General features: G+C 49.2%; 1 protein-coding gene across 3 annotated transcripts in view; it reads left to right on the forward strand.

Moving 5' to 3' along the window:
- Nucleotides 1–18,290, forward strand: part of SF3A2 (splicing factor 3a subunit 2) — a 432,784-nt gene extending 414,494 nt beyond the window's left edge. For all 3 annotated transcript variants that reach the window (XM_069649520.1, XM_069649521.1, XM_069649519.1), the window contains exon 9: nucleotides 17,645–18,290. In XM_069649520.1, the coding sequence (XP_069505621.1) occupies nucleotides 17,645–18,163 (519 nt within the window). In that variant the 3' untranslated portion in view covers nucleotides 18,164–18,290. The remainder of the gene's footprint in view (nucleotides 1–17,644) is intronic.
- The last annotated feature ends 1,016 nt before the right edge of the window (nucleotides 18,291–19,306 follow it).

Raw genomic sequence — 19,306 nt, forward strand, 5'->3', positions numbered from 1 at the left:
ATCCCAGTTTACCCGTACCTCGACGACTGGCTCATAACAGGGGATTCTTACGAAACATGCTTCTCCAATACCCAAAGGACCGTAGACATTTTGTCCCAACTGGGCTTCTCCATCAACGAAAAGAAGTCCAGCTTAGACCCCAGCCAAATCAAACAATTCCTAGGGGCTCTAATTCGAACAAAGGACGGCCTCGTCTTCCCCTCCAACGAGAGGGTCCAAAACATGCTGTTTCAGATCCCCCATTATGTGGCAGGTCGAGAGGTTACGGTACGCAAAGCAATGCGTTTGCTAGGGATGATGGCGTCATGTATTTATTTGGTACCTCACGCGCGCCTGCGCATGCGCCCAATGCAAGAGTGGGTCTACAGCCAGTGGTGTCAGGCCAGCGGACAATGGGACGATCTAGTGGTGGTCTCGCAGGCCTTGGTTCTCTCGCTACGCTTGTGGACAAAGGAAAACCTGTTATTAGGGAAAACTTTTGCCACACCCGCAGTGGAAGCCACTCTAACCACAGACGCATCCCTTACAGGATGGGGGGCTCACCTATCCCATCAGACTGCTCACGGAGTGTGGACTCCGAGCTTAGCATCCAAACATATAAACCTGCTGGAACTATTAGCAGTGTTCAAAGCACTGAAAGCCTTTCAGGAACACTTACAAGGAAAGACAGTGATGGTCCTCACAGACAGCACCACAGCCATGTACTATCTCAACAAGCAAGGGGGCACTCACTCTCCAGGACTGTCCAAGCTGTCCCAGAATATATGGAAGTGGGCTCTCAAGCACAACATGTTCCTACTATCACAACATGTACCAGGGGAACTCAATCTGCTAGCAGACAAACTCGGCAGAGACTTCCCCCTACCCAAAGAGTACGAATGGCAATTGCAAGAAGACATCGTCTTAAACGTCTTCACGCAATGGGGTTTCCCGGAAATAGACCTGTTCGCAACCCTGGAGAACTCACAATGCCAAAGTTACGCCTCCAGGTACCCCCAGAACCAGTCCAAGGGGAACGGTCTGTTGATTCAATGGTCAGGGAAATTTGTTTACGCCTTTCCCCCGACTCCCCTCCTCAACAAGGTGGTGCACAAGATGCACCAAGAGCAGGTGACCATGATACTAGTGGCCCCAATGTGGGCCCGGCAGCCATGGTTCGCTCACTTGATGGAGATGTCCCTATCTCCCCCAATGAAACTTCCTTGCCCGTACAACATGCTGTCACAAGACAAGGGCAGGACACTGCATCCATGCCCTCAGACCATGAACTTAGCAGCCTGGCTCCTGAGATCATAGAATTTGGACATTTACATCTCCCTCAGAGATGTATGGACATCCTCAGGGAAGCCAGAAAACCTAATACTCGCCACTGCTATTCTAGCAAGTGGAAAAGATTTGTCATCTGGTGTAGAAGTAAGAACATCAACCCGGTTGACTGCTCTGCCACTAACATTATTCTGTACTTGACCCATTTACTGGATTCAGGTCTAGTGTTTAATTCCATTAAAGTCCACCTAGCGGCACTTTCTGCATACACCACTTCCCAACTTAGTGTCGTGGTGGAAGATACCAGTTATAAAGGCCTTCATGGAAGGGGTAAAGAGAATACACCCCCCAATAGCTAGCCCAGCTCCCGGATGGGACTTAAACGTGGTACTTTCTAGACTCATGGGCACTCCTTTCGAACCCATGCACAAGGCAACTCTTAAATACCTCACTCTTAAGACTGCTTTCCTAATAGCTATCACCTCCATTAGGAGAGTAAGTGAACTACAGGCTCTTTCTGTATTAGACCCCTTCGTATCAGTTCACAAGGATAAGGTGGTTCTTCGCACACACCCAAGGTTTGCACCAAAATTCATCTCTAAATTTCATGTAAACCAATCTATAGAACTACCAACGTTCTTTCAAAACCCTTCCAACTTGGGAGAAAAAAGTCTGCATACACTAGATGTACGCAGAGCTGTCATGTTCTACATGGAAAGAACCAGATCACTGAGAAAGACTAATCAGTTCTTTGTCTCGGTGGCAGCAGGAAGAGAAGGAGATGCAGTCTCAAGTCCACTATATCTAGATGGATTGTACAATGCATCACTCTCTGTTACACTCTTGCTAAGAGAGAACTACCCTTCAAGCCAAGAGCACATTCCACTCGAGGCACTGGGGCATCCATAGCATTCATTGCAAATGTTCCCCTTGAGTCCATCTGCAAAGCGGCTACCTGGAGTTCTGTGCACACCTTTACAAAACACTGTCTAGATCAGGGGTGCACAACTGATTTTGACAGAGGGCCGAAAGTACCTTACATGATGGCTATAGTGGGCCAAAAAGTAAATGTGGGTGGGGCGGTAGGCGCGGTGGGGCGTGGTGTGGCAGGAGGCTTTTTCAACCCCCTATTTTTATTAAACACTATGCCCCATAGCCCCCACCCCTCAAGCAAACACTATGTCCCATGGCTCCCACCCCCAAACACTATGCCCCATGACACCCACCCCTCATGCAAACACTATGCCCCATGGCCCCCACCCCTCATGCAAACACTATGCCCCAAGTCACCCACCCCTCAAGCAAACACTATGCCCCATGGCTCCCACCCCTCAACCAAACACTATGCCCCATGACACCCACCCCTCATGCAAACACTATGCCCCATGGCCCCCACCCATCATGCAAACACTATGCCCCAAGGCACCCACCCCTCATGCAAACACTATGCCTCAAGACACCCACCCCTCATGCAAACACTATGCCCCATGGCCCCCACCCCTCAAGCAAACACTATGCCCCATGGCCCCCACCCCTCATGCAAACACTATGCCCCAAGACACCCACCCCTCAAGCAAACACTGCCCCATGGCCCCCACCCCTCAAGCAAACACTATGCCCCATGGCCCCCACCCCTCAAGCAAACACTATGCCTCATACTCGTACAGACCCCAACCCCCCCACCCCTGCATACAAACTAACAAGTATACACTATGCACCCATACAGACCCGAATCCCCACCCCCCAACTCAGCACACAACAAACCCACAAGCATACACCATGCACCCATACAGACCCGAACCCCCCACCCCCAACTCAGCACACAAACCCACAAGCATACACCATGCACCCATACAAACTTGAGCCCCCCCAACTCAGCACACAAACTCGCAAGCATGCACGCATACAGACTCGGACCCCCCCCCATCTCAACATACACTGAACGTGCACACAACAAACATTCAGGCAGACCCGACCCCAGCCCCCCCACCCCCACCCTCCCAGCATCTCAACATACACTGAACGTGCACACAACAAACATTCAGGCAGACCCCACCCCACCACCCCCCCCCTCCCAGCATCTCAACATACACTGAACGTGCACACAACAAACATTCAGGCAGACCCCACCCCACCACCCCCCCACATCTCAACATACACTGCACTTGCCCACAAACACATTCAGGCAGACCCGACACACACCCCACACCCGCATCTCAACATGCACTTTCACACAACAACAAACATTCAGGCAGACCCGACACACACACCCCGTCCGCATCTCAACACACACTGCACCTGCACACAAACACATTCAGGCAGACCCGACACACACCCCCTCTCCGCATCTCAACATACACTGAACTTGCACACAAACACATTCAGGCAGACCTGACACACACCCCACCCCTGCATCTCAACATACACTGAACTTGCACACAAACACATTCAGGCAGACCCGACACACACCCCCTCTCCGCATCTCAACATACACTGAACTTGCACACAAACACATTCAGGCAGACCTGACACACACCCCACCCCCGCATCTCAACATACACTGAACTTGCACACAAACACATTCAGGCAGACCCGACACACACCACACCCCCGCATCTCAACATACACTGCACTTGCACACAAACACATTCAGGCAGACCCGACACACCCCATCCCCGCATCTCAACATACACTGCACTTGCACACAAACACATTCAAGCAGACCCGACACACACTCCACCCCCGCATCTCAACATACACTGCAGACATACAAATACAAACACACCCATAGACACCCGACACCCCCCACCTCCGCATCTCAACATACAATGCAGACATATAAATACAAACACACCCATACACACCCGACACACACCCCCACCTCCGCATCTCAACATACATACAAAAACAAAAAACACAGGACGGAGCGGAGACAGACACACACACAAACATACAGCCCCCCCACCATGTACTTACCCAGACGTCCTGGAACGCTGGCGAGGCTTCTGGCACTGCCCAAATCGTTTTGGGTTGGGTGTACCTCTACATCTGTGCACCCCGGTGCACAGATGTAGAAGTATACCCAACCCAAAACGATTTTTAGAAATGGAGGGACAGATGCAAAACAAGAGCCTCTTGCTTTGCATCCGTCCCTCCATTTTTAAACATCTTTTTTCTCCGGCTTTTACCCGGGCCGCCAGAGAGAGACAGTATGGATGGAACAAAGGGCCATCCATACTGCCCCTCTTCTGTGCGGCCCGTGGGGGGGTGGGGATTGCTCAGCCCCGACTTCATTCTGCCGGGGGAGGAGGGGGGAGGAGGGCCCCGCAGCCCCCCCTACTCTGCACCCCTGCCAGGGCAGATTAGGTCACTGAGCCCCAGCTTCCCTGGCAGCATACACACACACTGCGTGACTCACGGCCCGGCAAGGAAAACAAAGACTTTCTTAATGGAGGGCGACCTTTGCTGCTTGCGGGCCGCATCCAGCAGCATCACGGGCCGCACTTGGCCCGCGGGCCGCATGTTGTGCACCCATGGTCTAGATGCACACTCAAGATCTGACTCCCAGGTGGGACAGGCAGTATTAAGACATCTTTTCTCTACTGTTCCTTCTCATAACCCACCGCCAACTCCGGGTACTGCTCGCTAGTCTATGCACAGCATGTGATTCTAAGCAGATTAACAAACATCAGAAGACAATGCATTACTTACCGTAAAAGCATTTCTGATGGTTGTATCTGCTTAGATTCACATGCGCCCACCCTTCCTCCCCGCTCGGATGGAAGGAACATAGACTTCCTTTTATCTCTCTTTTCTGTACTCACTCACGTCTAGAAGGCTCCCTCAGGGCAGAAAAATACAAACAGAGGGACCTCGACGCGTGAGGGATTGTGGGTACAACGCACGTCACTATAGGGATAGTGTTACAGACACGCCTTGTCGACGTCCCCTTTTCGACTACGAAAAACAAAATGCAATACTCCGCAGTGACCACTGGATGTCGGACCTATGCAAAGCATGTGAATCTAAGCAGATACAACCATCAGAAATGCTTTTACGGTAAGTAATGCATTGTCATCTATATCTATATTTCTGATGTTTGTTAATCTGCTTAGAATCACATGCTGTGCATAGGTCCGACATCCAGTGGTCACTGTGGAGTATTGCATTTTGTTTTTCGTAGTCGAAAAGGGGACGTCGACAAGGCGTGTCTGTAACACTATCCCTATAGTGACGTGCATTGTACCCACAATCCCTCACGCGTCGAGGTCCCTCAGATTGTTTTTTTCCGCCCAGTTTCTGGTCGCCTTTCGCTGAGCTCCTAGAGAGACATTGCTAATACTTGCCACGGACCTCGGTCCTTTGTTATACTTAATATATTATTAACGATCCCTCCCCTCGACGTTAGCTGTGAAGCTGTTTCTCCGCTGAACAGATTTTCGACGGAGAGGAAGAGCGGAGGAGATCCTTCGGCGCTGCCGAACACGTGGCCTGGCCTCGACGGCCAACATACAGTAGGGAGAGTGGGGGTTCGAACTTTTATCTTCTCTTTGAGAATGTCTTTCTTTCTCCCCTTTCTTTCCCTTGGGGTTGTTATCGCCAGCTATTATTGCCTCAGCTATGGAGAGGACACCTTTTAAGTTCTGCCCACGCTGCAGGGGCAAATATACTTGGAAGGATAAGCACAAGCTCTGTAATCGTTGCTTGCCCCTCGATCACAAAGAGGACAGCTGCGCAGCCTGCAAGCTCTTGAAACCTAGAACCCTTAAAGAACGAAGGGTTAAAAGGTGGGCGGACTACGCGATGTCGAAGTCAGTTTCCTCACCCGCTGCCGCTGTTACTGAAAGTGACGAGGAGGGCGATAACTCGACGTCCGTTACGGAAGTCATGAACCCCCAGAAGGAGCGTTCCCGCTCCTCGACGTCCGTCCCCGGCCCCGACGGGCTCGGCTCACGCCCTGCTTATGGGGATGAACACCCCGGCGACAAGGACGCACATAAACCCCATAAGGCTAAACATACAACCCACGGCTCTTCTTCGTCGAGAACGAAGGATCCATCGGCGCCGAAGGGGACGCAGGGCACTCCGGCGTCTACCGCAGACCGTAAAGGTCTCAAGCCCCACCCGCAAACGCGACCAGCGATTGGGCTTTCATCTAACACGGGCGCTACCCCAAAAACATCCAACGTAACGCTCCATAGAGCGGCCGTCGAGGTACAACGCGCAACGCACACAACGTCGACATCAGAGCCCTCGACGGACAAACTCGTTGTCGAGAGCCTAGCGAGAATTGTCTCCGAAGACAAACGTGCGCGGACGACGAAACAAACGTCGAATACCGCGACGAAAAAGCACAAAGGTAGCCATGAACTGCCCCTTTCATCTAAGGACGCTTCTGAACTACCGGAGGGCTTTTCAGAAGTAGACGGTAACCTCTCGTCGACGTTGTGGGAGCGTTCGAAGCGGTTCGAAGGTGAAAACACAGATTTCCCCCCTCTAGACTATTCAGGGGTACCCCATGAGACCCTTGAAAGACTCCATTCTTGCATGGAGAAAATGGAAAGGTTTCTAGGAAACCAAGACCCACCCACCCACTCACAAAAGACAAAGAGAATGGCCCCAGGATGACCCTAGAGTCAAGATTCCTAGGCTGGTTCCCCCTTCCACAGATGTATATGACCTCACTGAGGAGGAGCAATACCTTCAGGAAGATGAGGAGTGTTGGGGTGGGCAAGAAGAAGAACTTGAGGAAGAGGGGTTCGAAGAAGATCCTTACACTAATTTCGAAGAGGATACAGCTACATCGCAGCCCTGGCAATCCCCGTCAGTGCAGCCGTGGCAATCCCCATCAGTGCACTCAGACCCTGATTCCTTTCACCCTTCTCCTCTCAAGGATTCACATATTGGGAACTCCTCTCCCATAGATGACCAACCTTCCCTCAATGCACTATTGCGCAAGGCAGCAGCGCATTTTGAGCTTGACACAGGGGAAGCTCTTCCTGACATAGACTTTGTAGAAAGAGTTATTAAAGAAAAAGCCCCTGTTAGCCAGTCTATTCCACTCCTGGCTTCTATTAAGAGAAGAATTTCTCCTTCCCTTTCTAATCCAGCTTTAGTAAGAGGGGTCAACCCTAGAATAGAAAAGCTCTTCAGCCCTTCATCCTCTGACCCTTTATACATCAGAGGACACTCTATTCCGGACTCCCTTGTAGTTACCAACACAAGGAAAAGAGCAGGGGTACCACTATCCACTAGTGAAGCACCACCTGACAAAGAAGGCAAGAAGCTGTACGCACTTGGGAAGAGAATCACGACCTCCGCCGCCTTCTCTACTAGAATTGCTAATAACAACTCCCTATTAGCTAGCTACGCAGATGCACAGTGGAGCAAGCTGCGCAGCGAGGCAGAGGACGCACCTGAACCCCTGCGGTCACGTCTGCTAACTATAATATCAGAGGGAACACTTGTAAACCAGGGCATCGTTAAAAACTCCCTAGATGCCGCTGAGACTGCTGGCCGATCCCTGGTTCAGGGAATACTTCTCAAACGACACGTTTGGCTACGCAATTCAGGTTTTAAACCCGAAACCCAAGCCTCCCTCATAAATAAACCCATAGAACAGACGCATCTGTTTGGGAAGGCAGTTGATGAGGCACTAGAACATGCTAAGAAAGAGTTTGATACCATCAAGACTCTTGATCAAATATCTAGACCCCCTAACAGGCGAGGCTATGGTAATAGACGCTCCTTTCGTGGCCAAAGACAGCAGCAAAACCAACAACAATGTTACTCTGCTACCAACTGGCCCTCTAACCAGGGTAACACCCAGTTCAGTCAAAGAGGCCAACGGCGTGGCAGAGGAAGAGGTCGTGGCTCCAGCCCCAGAGGTTCCACGCCCAATACCAGCAAATGATCCGAAGATTCGGGTCCCCTCCCATGCATCACCGGTCGGGGGCCGGCTAACATCGTTCCTATCAGCATGGGAGGGAATATCGTCAGACCGATGGGTATTATCAACCATAACCCACGGATACTGCATAGAATTCAACGGTTACCCAAAGTACAAACCCCCACGAAACCAACGCAGATCACCGGAGCACCTCACCATTCTTTTACAAGAAGTAAAAGAACTGCTGAAAAAAGAAGCAATAGAACCTGTCCCCCTATCTCAGGTAACAGAAGGTATTTATTCAGTGTACTTCCTTGTACCCAAAAAGGACTTAACCATGCGCCCTGTATTAGATCTGCGCCCAGCGAACAACTTTGTCAAACCACAAAAGTTCCGTATGGTAACCTTGCAGGAAGTAATCCCACTGTTATCACAAGGGGATTACATGACAACGCTAGACATGAAAGATGCATACTTTCATATTTTAATGTTGCCAGCACACAGAAAATACCTCAGGTTCAAGATAGAGAACAAACACTACCAATTCAGAGTACTACCCTTCGGGATAGCTTCTGCTCCAAGAGTATTCACAAAAGTACTGGCAGTAGCAGCGGCTCACCTGCGAAGGCTATCCATCCCAATATACCCTTACCTCGACGACTGGCTCATAACCGGGGATTCTTACGAAACATGCTTCTCCAATACCCAAAAGACCGTAAACCTTTTGTACCAACTGGGCTTCTCCATCAACGAAAAGAAGTCCAGCTTAGAACCCAGCCAAACCAAACAATTTTTAGGGGCTCTAATTCAAACAAAGGACGGCCTCGTCTTCCCCTCCAACGAGAGGGTCCAAAACATGCTGTTTCAGATCCCCCATTATGTAACGGGTCGGGAGGTGACGGTACGCAAAGCTATGCGCTTGCTAGGGATGATGGCGTCATGTATTTATTTGGTACCTCACGCGCGTCTGCGCATGCGCCCAATGCAGGAGTGGCTCAACAGCCAGTGGTGTCAGGCCAGCGGACAATGGGACGATCTAGTGGTGGTCTCGCAGGCCTTAGTACTTTCGCTGAGGTGGTGGACAAAAGAAAACCTGCTAATAGGGAAGACTTTTGCCACACCCGCGGTAGAAGCCACTCTAACCACAGACGCATCCCTCACAGGATGGGGGGCTCACCTATCCCATCAGACTGCTCACGGAGCGTGGACTCCGAGCTTAGCATCCAAACATATAAACCTGCTGGAACTTCTAGCAGTGTTCAAGGCACAGAAAGCCTTTCAGAAACAAGGAAAGACAGTGATGGTCCTCACAGACGGCACCACAGCCATGTACTACCTCAACAAACAAGGGGGCACTCACTCTCCAGGACTGTCCAAACTGTCCCAGAATATATGGAAGTGGGCTCTCAGACACAACATGTTTCTACTATCGCAACATGTACCAGGGGAACTCAATCTGCTAGCAGACAAGCTCAGCAGAGACTTCCCACTGCCCGAAGAGTACGAATGGCAATTGCACGAAAACATCGTCTTAGACGTCTTCACGCAATGGGGTTTTCCGGAAATAGACCTGTTCGCAACTATGGAAAACTCACAATGCCAAAATTACGCCTCCAGGTACCCCCAGAACCAATCCAAGCGGAACGGTCTGTCGATTCAATGGTCAGGGAAATTTGTTTACGCCTTTCCCCCGACTCCCCTTCTCAACAAAGTAGTGCACAAGATGCACCAGGAGCAGGTTACCATGATACTAGTGGCCCCAATGTGGGCCCGGCAACCTTGGTTCGCTCACTTGATGGAGATGTCCCTATCTCCCCCAGTGAAACTTCCCTGCCCATACAACATGCTGTCACAAGACAAGGGCAAGACACTGCACCCATGCCCTCAAACCATGAACTTAGCAGCCTGGCTCCTGAGATCAGAGAATTTGGCCATTTACAACTCCCTCAGAGATGTATGGACATCCTCAGGGAAGCCAGAAAACCAAATACTCGCCACTGCTATGCTAGCAAATGAAAAAGATTTGTCATCTGGTGTACAAATAGGAGCATCAACCCAATTGACTGCTCTCCTACTGACATTGTCCTATACTTGACCCATTTACTGGATTCAGGTCTAGTGTTCAATTCTATTAAAGTCCACCTAGCGGCACTTTCTGCATACACCACTTCCCAACTTAAAGTGTTGTGGTGGAAGATACCAGTTATCAAAGCCTTCATGGAAGGGGTAAAAAGAATACACCCTCCAATAGCTAACCCAGCTCCCGGATGGGACTTAAATGTGGTACTTTCTAGACTCATGGGCCCCCCTTTCGAACCCATGCACAAAGCAACTCTTAAAGACCTCACTCTTAAGACTGCTTTCCTAATAGCTATCACCTCCATTAGGAGAGTAAGTGAACTACAGGCTCTTTCTGTACTAGACCCCTTCGTAACAGTTCACAAAGATAAAGTGGTTCTACGCACACACCCAAGGTTTGCACCAAAATTCATCTCAAAATTTCATGTAAACCAGTCTATAGAACTACCAACGTTCTTTCAAAACCCTTCCAGCTTGGGAGAAAAAAGTCTGCATACACTAGATGTACGCAGAGCAGTCATGTTCTACATGGAAAGAACCAGACCACTGAGAAAGACTAATCAGTTCTTTGTCTCTGTGGCAGCAGGAAGAGAAGGAGATGCAGTTTCAAAGTCCACTATATCTAGATGGATTGTTCTATGCATCACTCTCTGTTACACTCTTGCTAAGAGAGAACTACCCTTCAAGCCAAGAGCACATTCCACTCGAGGCACTGGGGCTTCCATAGCATTCATTGCAAATGTTCCCCTTGAGTCCATCTGCAAAGCGGCTACCTGGAGTTCTGTGCACACCTTTACAAAACACTACTGTCTAGATACACACTCTAGATCTGACTCCCAGGTGGGACAGGCAGTATTAAGACATCTTTTCTCTACTGTTCCTTCTCATAACCCACCGCCAACTCCGGGTACTGCTCGCTAGTCTATGCACAGCATGTGATTCTAAGCAGATTAACAAACATCAGAAGACAATGCATTACTTACCGTAAAAGCATTTCTGATGGTTGTATCTGCTTAGATTCACATGCGCCCACCCTTCCTCCCCGCTCGGATGGAAGGAACATAGACACCTTTTTTATATATTCTCTCTTTTCTGTACTCACTCACGTCTAGAAGGCTCCCTCAGGGCAGAAAAATACAAACAGAGGGACCTCGACGCGTGAGGGATTGTGGGTACAATTAACGTCACTATAGGGATAGTGTTACAGACACGCCTTGTCGACGTCCCCTTTTCGACTACGAAAAACAAAATGCAATACTCCGCAGTGACCACTGGATGTCGGACCTATGCACAGCATGTGAATCTAAGCAGATACAACCATCAGAAATGCTTTTACGGTAAGTAATGCATTGTCATCTCTGAGGCTTCTGTTTAGATCACATGCTGTGCATAGCCCGCCATCTAGTGGAAGCTGCGGAGTATTAGTTGTTGTTTTCGAAACTCAAAAAGGGACGTCGACAGGGCATGCTAGTAATACTATCCTTAGTGTGGCGTCCACTGTACCCATGATCCCTCACGCATCAAGGTCCCTCAGATTTTTTTTTTCCGCCATGCTAGACGGACGCGTATAGCAGAGTTCCTTTCGGCAAATTAGCCATTGACTTTGTGGAAATAAGATAGTTTCTCTTTCTATCCTTTCTTTGACCTTGTTATAGTACGCTAAAGAATCGGAAAGCAGACTACCGTCGAAGAATAATCGCGACGGACTGAAAGGCCTTGGAAGGCCGCCCTGGTGCCCAGACAGTAGGGAGAGAGGGGGGGGGGGCATTGTTAGGCCATTTGTAGAATGCATATTCTCCCCTGCGCTCGGCCCACCACGCCAGGCAACTCGAGGCCATGAGCGTGGAGGGAACCTTCAGTGATGGCAGCGGCGCCGTACTTTCGGACGCGAGGGCACTGGAGTAGCTGACGCTACCCGAGCTCAAGCCCCAAACCCCGTAGGACAGGCCGGCAGCCATGTTGTGGGGACGACACCCGGCAGTGGTAGCACAACAATTACATACACCACTAAGGACGCAACCCCCAGTGACACTCGAAAGATTCTTCGAGTACTCGACAACGCTCAGCATCCCGAGAACAGTCAACCGAATCCCTGTCCTCTGGGCAATCTAGATCGCTGCATTATAGAACTAAGGCGTTGAAAGGCAGTAAAACATTGAAAGACTCTAAGACGTCAAAAGACGGCAAGGGTGCCTCGCGAAAAATGACATCTGAGGTCCATTCGTCCGCAGACGAAACCTCGCCCCCACACATGAAATTTGACGTTCTTTTGTTACTAAGACGTCAGGGCCCAAGAAGTCAGTCTCTCTCCTCTGGGACCCAGGGTGGGGACAAACACCATAAAACACATAAGTCCTCCCTTAAAGAAAGCCACCCTAAAGACTCTAGGCCTAAGCTTATCCCACCCACTAATGTAGACATGGGCCTTCCTGGCTCCGAGCACGAAATTTTCTTTCCAAGCTCGAAATATTGGTCCGCCGAGGACATTGACAGGGTTATGAGTAGGATGTCCTTCATTGGTAACTTCTTCGAAAAACACCCTGAACACCTTATAAGCCTTTAGTCCACCCCACCAACCTCAGCCCCTTCCAGCTCTAGACCCCGTGTGTCTCAACCTCCTTCTAAGATGGTTCGTACTGGCTCCCATGTCAGGGCAGAGTTCTAGATCTGTATGACCCTTTTCGCTTCAAAATGTGTTTATGGATAAATGAGAGAGCCGTCTCTCCTTTTATATGACCACACTTAACTCTCCTTGGTCTTCACGAAGTACACTAATATTGAATTTGTTTTCACACAAAACTTATTGATAAAGCACTAAAATTCCTAAGTTACCACGCCTTGGTGCGTATCCATAGTGTGCAGGGAACGGGAGGACTCCAACCTTGGGTCCTCTTTCCTTGTTCTTGTATACAATGGGGTTTTTGTGCCAGAACCCTCTTTTCCTCCCCTGCACCTCCTGAGAAGTAAAGAAAGTTAACACCGAATTGGTGTTACTCCTAAGTACATCACCCATAATCACTCCCAAAAGTGCTGTGCACCTACTTTTCTCCCTTTTTTTCAGTTCAGAAGGACAGGACTATGTTTCCTTAATTGATGCATCTGATCCTCAACTTATGGATGACGACCTAGACAAATTCTATGAGGGGGACGATGCAGACCCAGACCAGGAGGCCAACATCTACTCCTTGGATTCACCCATTAATCAGGATCCTCCAGTAGTAGACTCCCCTGTAGATAACCAACATTTACTCAACGAAGTTCTAACAAAAGAGGCAGAACACTTCTGCATAGATACCCTGGAGGTGGTGGAAGACGGAGACTTCGCTGAGCAATTGTTGGGAGATAAAAAAAACAGTAGGGCAATTTATTCCAATTTTGAAGTCTGTGCAACGCAGAATCCAACCTTCTTTGGAAGCACCCAACTTCACACGGGCCGTTAACCCGTGCGTTGAAAAAATGTTTAGCCCTGCAACTTCTGACTCTCTTTACATAAGAGGTCAGTTAAGCCCAGACTCTGTGGTGGTCACTACCACACGAAAGAGAGCAGGCACTCCCCTTGCTTCCTCCGAGGCTCCTCCGGACAAGGAGAGCAAAAACATCTACGCAATGGGCAGGAAAGTAGCCTCTTCTGTATCCTACCAAACCCGCATCGCAAATAATGCTACACTCCTGGCAAGCTACAAGTGGGATGAAGTTTCAGCATTACTTTCATCTGCACCCGAGCCACTTAAGTCCCAATTAGCCCAGGTGGCAGCACATGGTAGAGCGGTGTCCAAATCAGGGCTAATCGTACTTTGCTGCGTTGTTAAGGTAGCAAACGTTGTTGTGAAGAGGTCGTGGGACTCTGGGCAGAGTCCAAGCTTGAGGTGGCACACCACCTCAGAGCAAGTGACGTTCCGCTCTAGGTACCCTCCCATGCATCTCCATTAGGACGAATTTCCAACTTCACACATGCATGGGAGGGTATTACCTCAGACAGATGGATGCTGTCAGCAGTAGCAGGGGGCTACTGTGTAGAACTTCTTCAAATACCTCACAACCATCCCCGAGACAAAAGGTACACTCCGAAGAACATCAGCGGATTCTTCTACAGGAAATTACAGAGCTTCTATTAAAGGAAGCCATAGAAGTGGTCCCAGCCAACCAGGTAAACCGGGGCATATATTCAATTTACTTCCTTGTGCCCAAAAAAGATCTAACAATGCGCCCTGTTTTAGATTTAAGGCCTGCAAACAAGTATGTCAAGCCACAAAAGTTCTGCATGACCACGCTACAAGAAGTAATCCCGCTTCTAAAAAAAGGGGATTACATGGCAACACTGGATATGAAAGATGCCTATTTTCATATTCCAATGTTTCCAGCGCACAGAAGGTTCTTGCGTTTCAAGATGGCGAACCAGCACTACCAATTCAAGGTGCTGCCCTCCGGAATAGCCTCGGCTCCAAGGGTATTCACCAAGGCACTGGTGGTGGTGGCAGCGCACCTCCGCAGGGATGCAATCCCAGTGTACCCTTACTTGGACGACTGGCTCATAACAGGGGAATCACCTCTGATTTGCAGACAAAACATTCAGACAACAATCAACCTCCTCTTTCAATGGGCTTCTCGATCAATGAGAAAAAATCAAGTCTGGTGCCTAGCACCTCCAAACAGTTCTTAGGAACTATCCTAAATACAGAGCAAGGGTTAGTCTTTCCCTCGGAAGAGAGAGTAAAGAACTTGTTACTGCAATTACCACACTATCGGGCCGGCTGCCAGATAAGGTTACGCAAAGCAATGCATTTCATAGGCATGATGGCCTCTTGTATTTACCTGGTTCCCCATGCGCGCCACACTGGTATAAAATCTTGGCTGGTGGACTAGAGCGAATCTGATCAAGGGGGAAACCCTTCTACGATCCACAGATGCGAGCAGTGGTCACAACGGATGCCTTACTAGCTGGGTAAGGGGTGCACTACCTGCACCCCACAGCTCAGGGTCTGTGGTCTCACTCCACGGCGCAGAACCACATCAGCGTGCTGGAACTTATAGCAGTGTTCAAAGCCCTCCAAGCATTTAAACCCCATTTAACAAGTCTGTTGGTGCAGATCCTAATAGATAGCACCATAGTAATGTTTTATATCAACAAACGGGGGGGACACGTTCTCCTAATCTATCCAGACTTGCACAGAAAATCTGGAAATGGCACTCAGACGGAATATGTTCCTGGCATCTCAACATGTTCCAGGGGAACTCCACGCTCTAGCAAACTCGCTGAGCAGAGACCCCCTGCCAGAAGAACAAGAGTGGCGTCTACACAAAGAGGTCGTATAACACCTCTTCTCCATGTGGGGTTTACCAACTATAGACCTATTCACCACAAACGAAAATAGTCAATGCCCAGACTTCGCGTCCAGGTTCTCCCAACCAGGCTCCAAGGGGAACACCCTATGGATGAATTGGTCAGGGATGTTTGCCTGCGCTTTTCCACCAACCCCACTGGTGAGGAAGATGGTGAACAAGATCCATAGGGAACCAATGACGCTCATCCTAGTTGCTCCTATGTGGGCGAGACAACCATGGTTTCCACACCTACGCAAGTTGGCAGTGTGCGATCCAATCAAACTCCCGTGCCGGTACGACCTACTCTCCCAGCACAAGGGGCTAACAGTGCATCCTCAGCCCAACTCAATGAACTTAGCAGCATGGCTCCTGAAGTCATAGTTTGAACAGCTCAATTTACCCCAGAGATGTATGGATATCTTGAAAGAGTCAAGAAAACCTAACACAAGGCACCTTTACTATGATAAATGGAAACGATTTGTTATTTGGTGCCAGAATAAGCAAATCAACCCAATTGATTGTACTCCTTCTAATGTCGCCACCTATATGTTCCACCTCTTGGATGCAGGGTTAGTGTTCAACTCACTTAAAGTGCACCTGGCAGCTTTATCAGCCTACACCACTTCCCATAACGAGGTGTCATGGTGGAAAGTGCCCGTGGTCAAGGCATTTATGGAAGGGGTAAAGAGACTCCACCCTCCAATATCTAACCCACCACCAGGTTGGGACCTTCATGTGGTACTTGCACAAATCTAGTCTCAAACATTTGACTTATAAAACTGCCTTCTTAGTAGCCATCACCTCCATAAGAAGAGTCCGTGAAATCCAAGCTCTTGTCAGTGCAGGATCCTTTCTTCACAATACATAAGGACAAACTGGTTTTACGAACTCACCCTAGGTTCTCACCCAAGTTCATTTCTAAATTGCACATTAACCAGTCTATTGAGCTACCGGCTTTCTTCCAAGAACCCAAAAGCTCTGCTGAGGTAAAACTCCACACACTAGATGTGAGGAGGGCGGTCCTCTATTACGTAGACAAAACCAGACCGCTAAGAAAAACAGACCAGCTGTTTGTCTCCATAGCACCAGGCAGAGAAGGAGATTGCATCTCTAAGAACACCATTTCAAGGTGGATAGTCAGATGTATCCAACTGTGCTATTCCCTTTCAAATAAGACACTGCCTTTTACGCCCAGGGCTCACTCCACAAAAGGTACTGGAGCCACGCTGGATTTCATTGCAAATGTTCCTTTAGACAGTATTTGCAAAGCAGCTACATGGAGCTCTATGCATACTTTCACTCAGCACTACTGCATTGACACCCATTCAAAGACAGATACACAAGTGGGATAAGCGGTTCTAAGACACTTATTTGCTCATGAACCTTCTCATGTCCCACCTCCTTCCACTGCTCGCTAATCTATGCACAGCATGTGATCTAAGCAGATTCCACAAGCCTCAGAAGGGATACAATACTCACTGTAATCGTATTTCTGATGCTTGTATCTGCTTAGATTCACATGCGACCCACCCTTCCTCCCCTCGGAGAGAAGGCGCATGGATGCTTAAGAGCTTGTCTAATAGTATCTGCTTGGATATAGCTGTACTTGCGCTACACCTCATGTCAGAAAAAAACACAATCTGAGGGACCTTGACGCGTGAGGGATCATGGGTACAGTGGACATCACACTAGGGATAGTATTACTGGCACGCCCGGTTGACGTCCATTTTTGAGTTTCGAAAACAACTGTAATACTCTGCAACTTCCACTAGATGGCGGGCTATGCACAGCATGTGAATCTAAGCCGATACAAGCATCAGAAATATGATTACGGTCATGCATATGTGATAAGGCACTCAGATGGTTAATAAGGTCAAAATACAATTTTATGGGACTGTATAGCTACTACCTGGCAGACATAAGTGCAAGGACAGAATTTCTTCACATACATATAGCTCTACTCTGGCTCTTGTGGTCATTTGATTACAATCCACGTTTTCTTGACTTACCTGTTATGTATTTGGTACAAGTCTATCACTGGACAAAATTCACTTTTGTAATATTTTGCTTCTGTTTAATTTTTTTCAGTTCTTTCTTCAGTTCCACTTCAAGATGGATAAACCCATAATAATTCAGCCTCTCCCAACAGTAACTCTGCCTGTGAAGAGGCCTCCACCACCACCTCTGATGAATGGACTACCACCTCGTCCACCGGCACTCGAAAACCGTCCGCCGCCACCTCCTGGAGGCATAGCCTTACCACCTATGCCTCCCATGCCTGCACCACCAGCGCCGCCACCGGTCCTTCCCCCACCAACAGGTCTGCCTCCTCCACCAGCTTTACCTCCTCCACCATCGTTGCCGCCTCCTCCACCATCTGCTGCACCTCTACCATCTGCTGCACCACCACCACCACCTGCTGCAGCACCTCCTCCACCTTCTGCAGCACCTCAACCTTCTGGGGCTCCTCCGCCACCCTCTGGGGTACCCCCATCTACATCAACAGTGCTTCCCCCTGCTCCCGTTGCACATCCCACCATGCTAAGGCCCCCTCTCCCCAGCGAAAGCACCGCAAGTGCTGCACCTACCCAGCCACCAGGCAACTGAAAATGATGTAAACCATGCCTAAAATGGACCTTTTGCTTTTTCGTAATGTCTTAGGAAATGTTCTCCCCTTTTTGTATATGACTTAAATTTGCGATTTCTGAAGTTAATAAAACCAAAATGCTAAAAATAGTCTATGGTTTTATTATGATAGCTAAGGGTCTATAGCAAAAGCAATGAATATGATTGCATGTCTAAAGTTGTCATGAAATTAAGCTAACTGGTACAGTGGAGTAACTTTGCTAAGAATGTTGGGGGGGGGGCGTTGTGCGAAACTGAAGGTACTCTCACATCTACTCCCCTGGCATCCTCTGTTCAGGTGGCCAGGGAAGGGCCATCGCTCTTGTATCCAGACCCGAAGGAGTAAGCAAATGAGAAACTGAGTGGAGCATCCTTGGGGATTGGAGAGAGGGTACCTGATGGCGAGACATGGTATCCTTCCTTTCCTGATATTGACCTACCCTCCCCTCCCTTAGCCTTTATGTGCTATTGTCACTCTTATTCAATAATCGCCTGTAAATTCCCTTTGAGCACTGGGAAGAAGAGGCAACTTGGAGCAATGCAGATTTCCCATTGTTAAAACCACTATGGTACTGTGACGAGGAAGAGCAGCTTAGATGCATATAGCCATAAATATCAGGCATGTCACACTGATGAGTTGACACAAAGTCGGGCAATTAGGAGTTACTCATTCCACCTGAAATCCATCAACAGTCAGGGAACATATAAAAGGTGGTGTGCAAAAGGAGGAAGAGAGAGGTTCAAGGCATGCGAGTGCTACAGGAGATGCACGAGGACTGGAGAACCTGAGAAGTGCAGTGCAGAGGGGACAAGAAGCCGAAGTGCCAAAACAGACAGGGTTCCTGGGAGTCCCTCCGGGAGTGCAGTGGGGAACCTTTGTCAGGAAGGCGGTGAGCGACCGATACGAAGAGCGGAGGCAGAGTTGAGCAGGAAGGCTGGCACGTGTGGAGGGAAGCGCCCGGCGAATCGGAGTTACAGTCCGGTAAGTATCAGAAGACGATTGGTATGCCGGAGCATGACTGGGATCGAAGGGGGGGGGGGGGCGTCTGTTGAGCCTGAGGCTCGTGATCTTGAATACCAAACGTAACAAAAAGGTGAATGCTTACAAATCTTGAATGCTGAACG

Source organism: Ambystoma mexicanum, chromosome 1p, assembly GCF_040938575.1.
Source record: "Ambystoma mexicanum isolate Mex_15411 chromosome 1p, UKY_AmexF1_1, whole genome shotgun sequence".
Classification (NCBI taxonomy): domain Eukaryota; kingdom Metazoa; phylum Chordata; class Amphibia; order Caudata; family Ambystomatidae; genus Ambystoma; species Ambystoma mexicanum.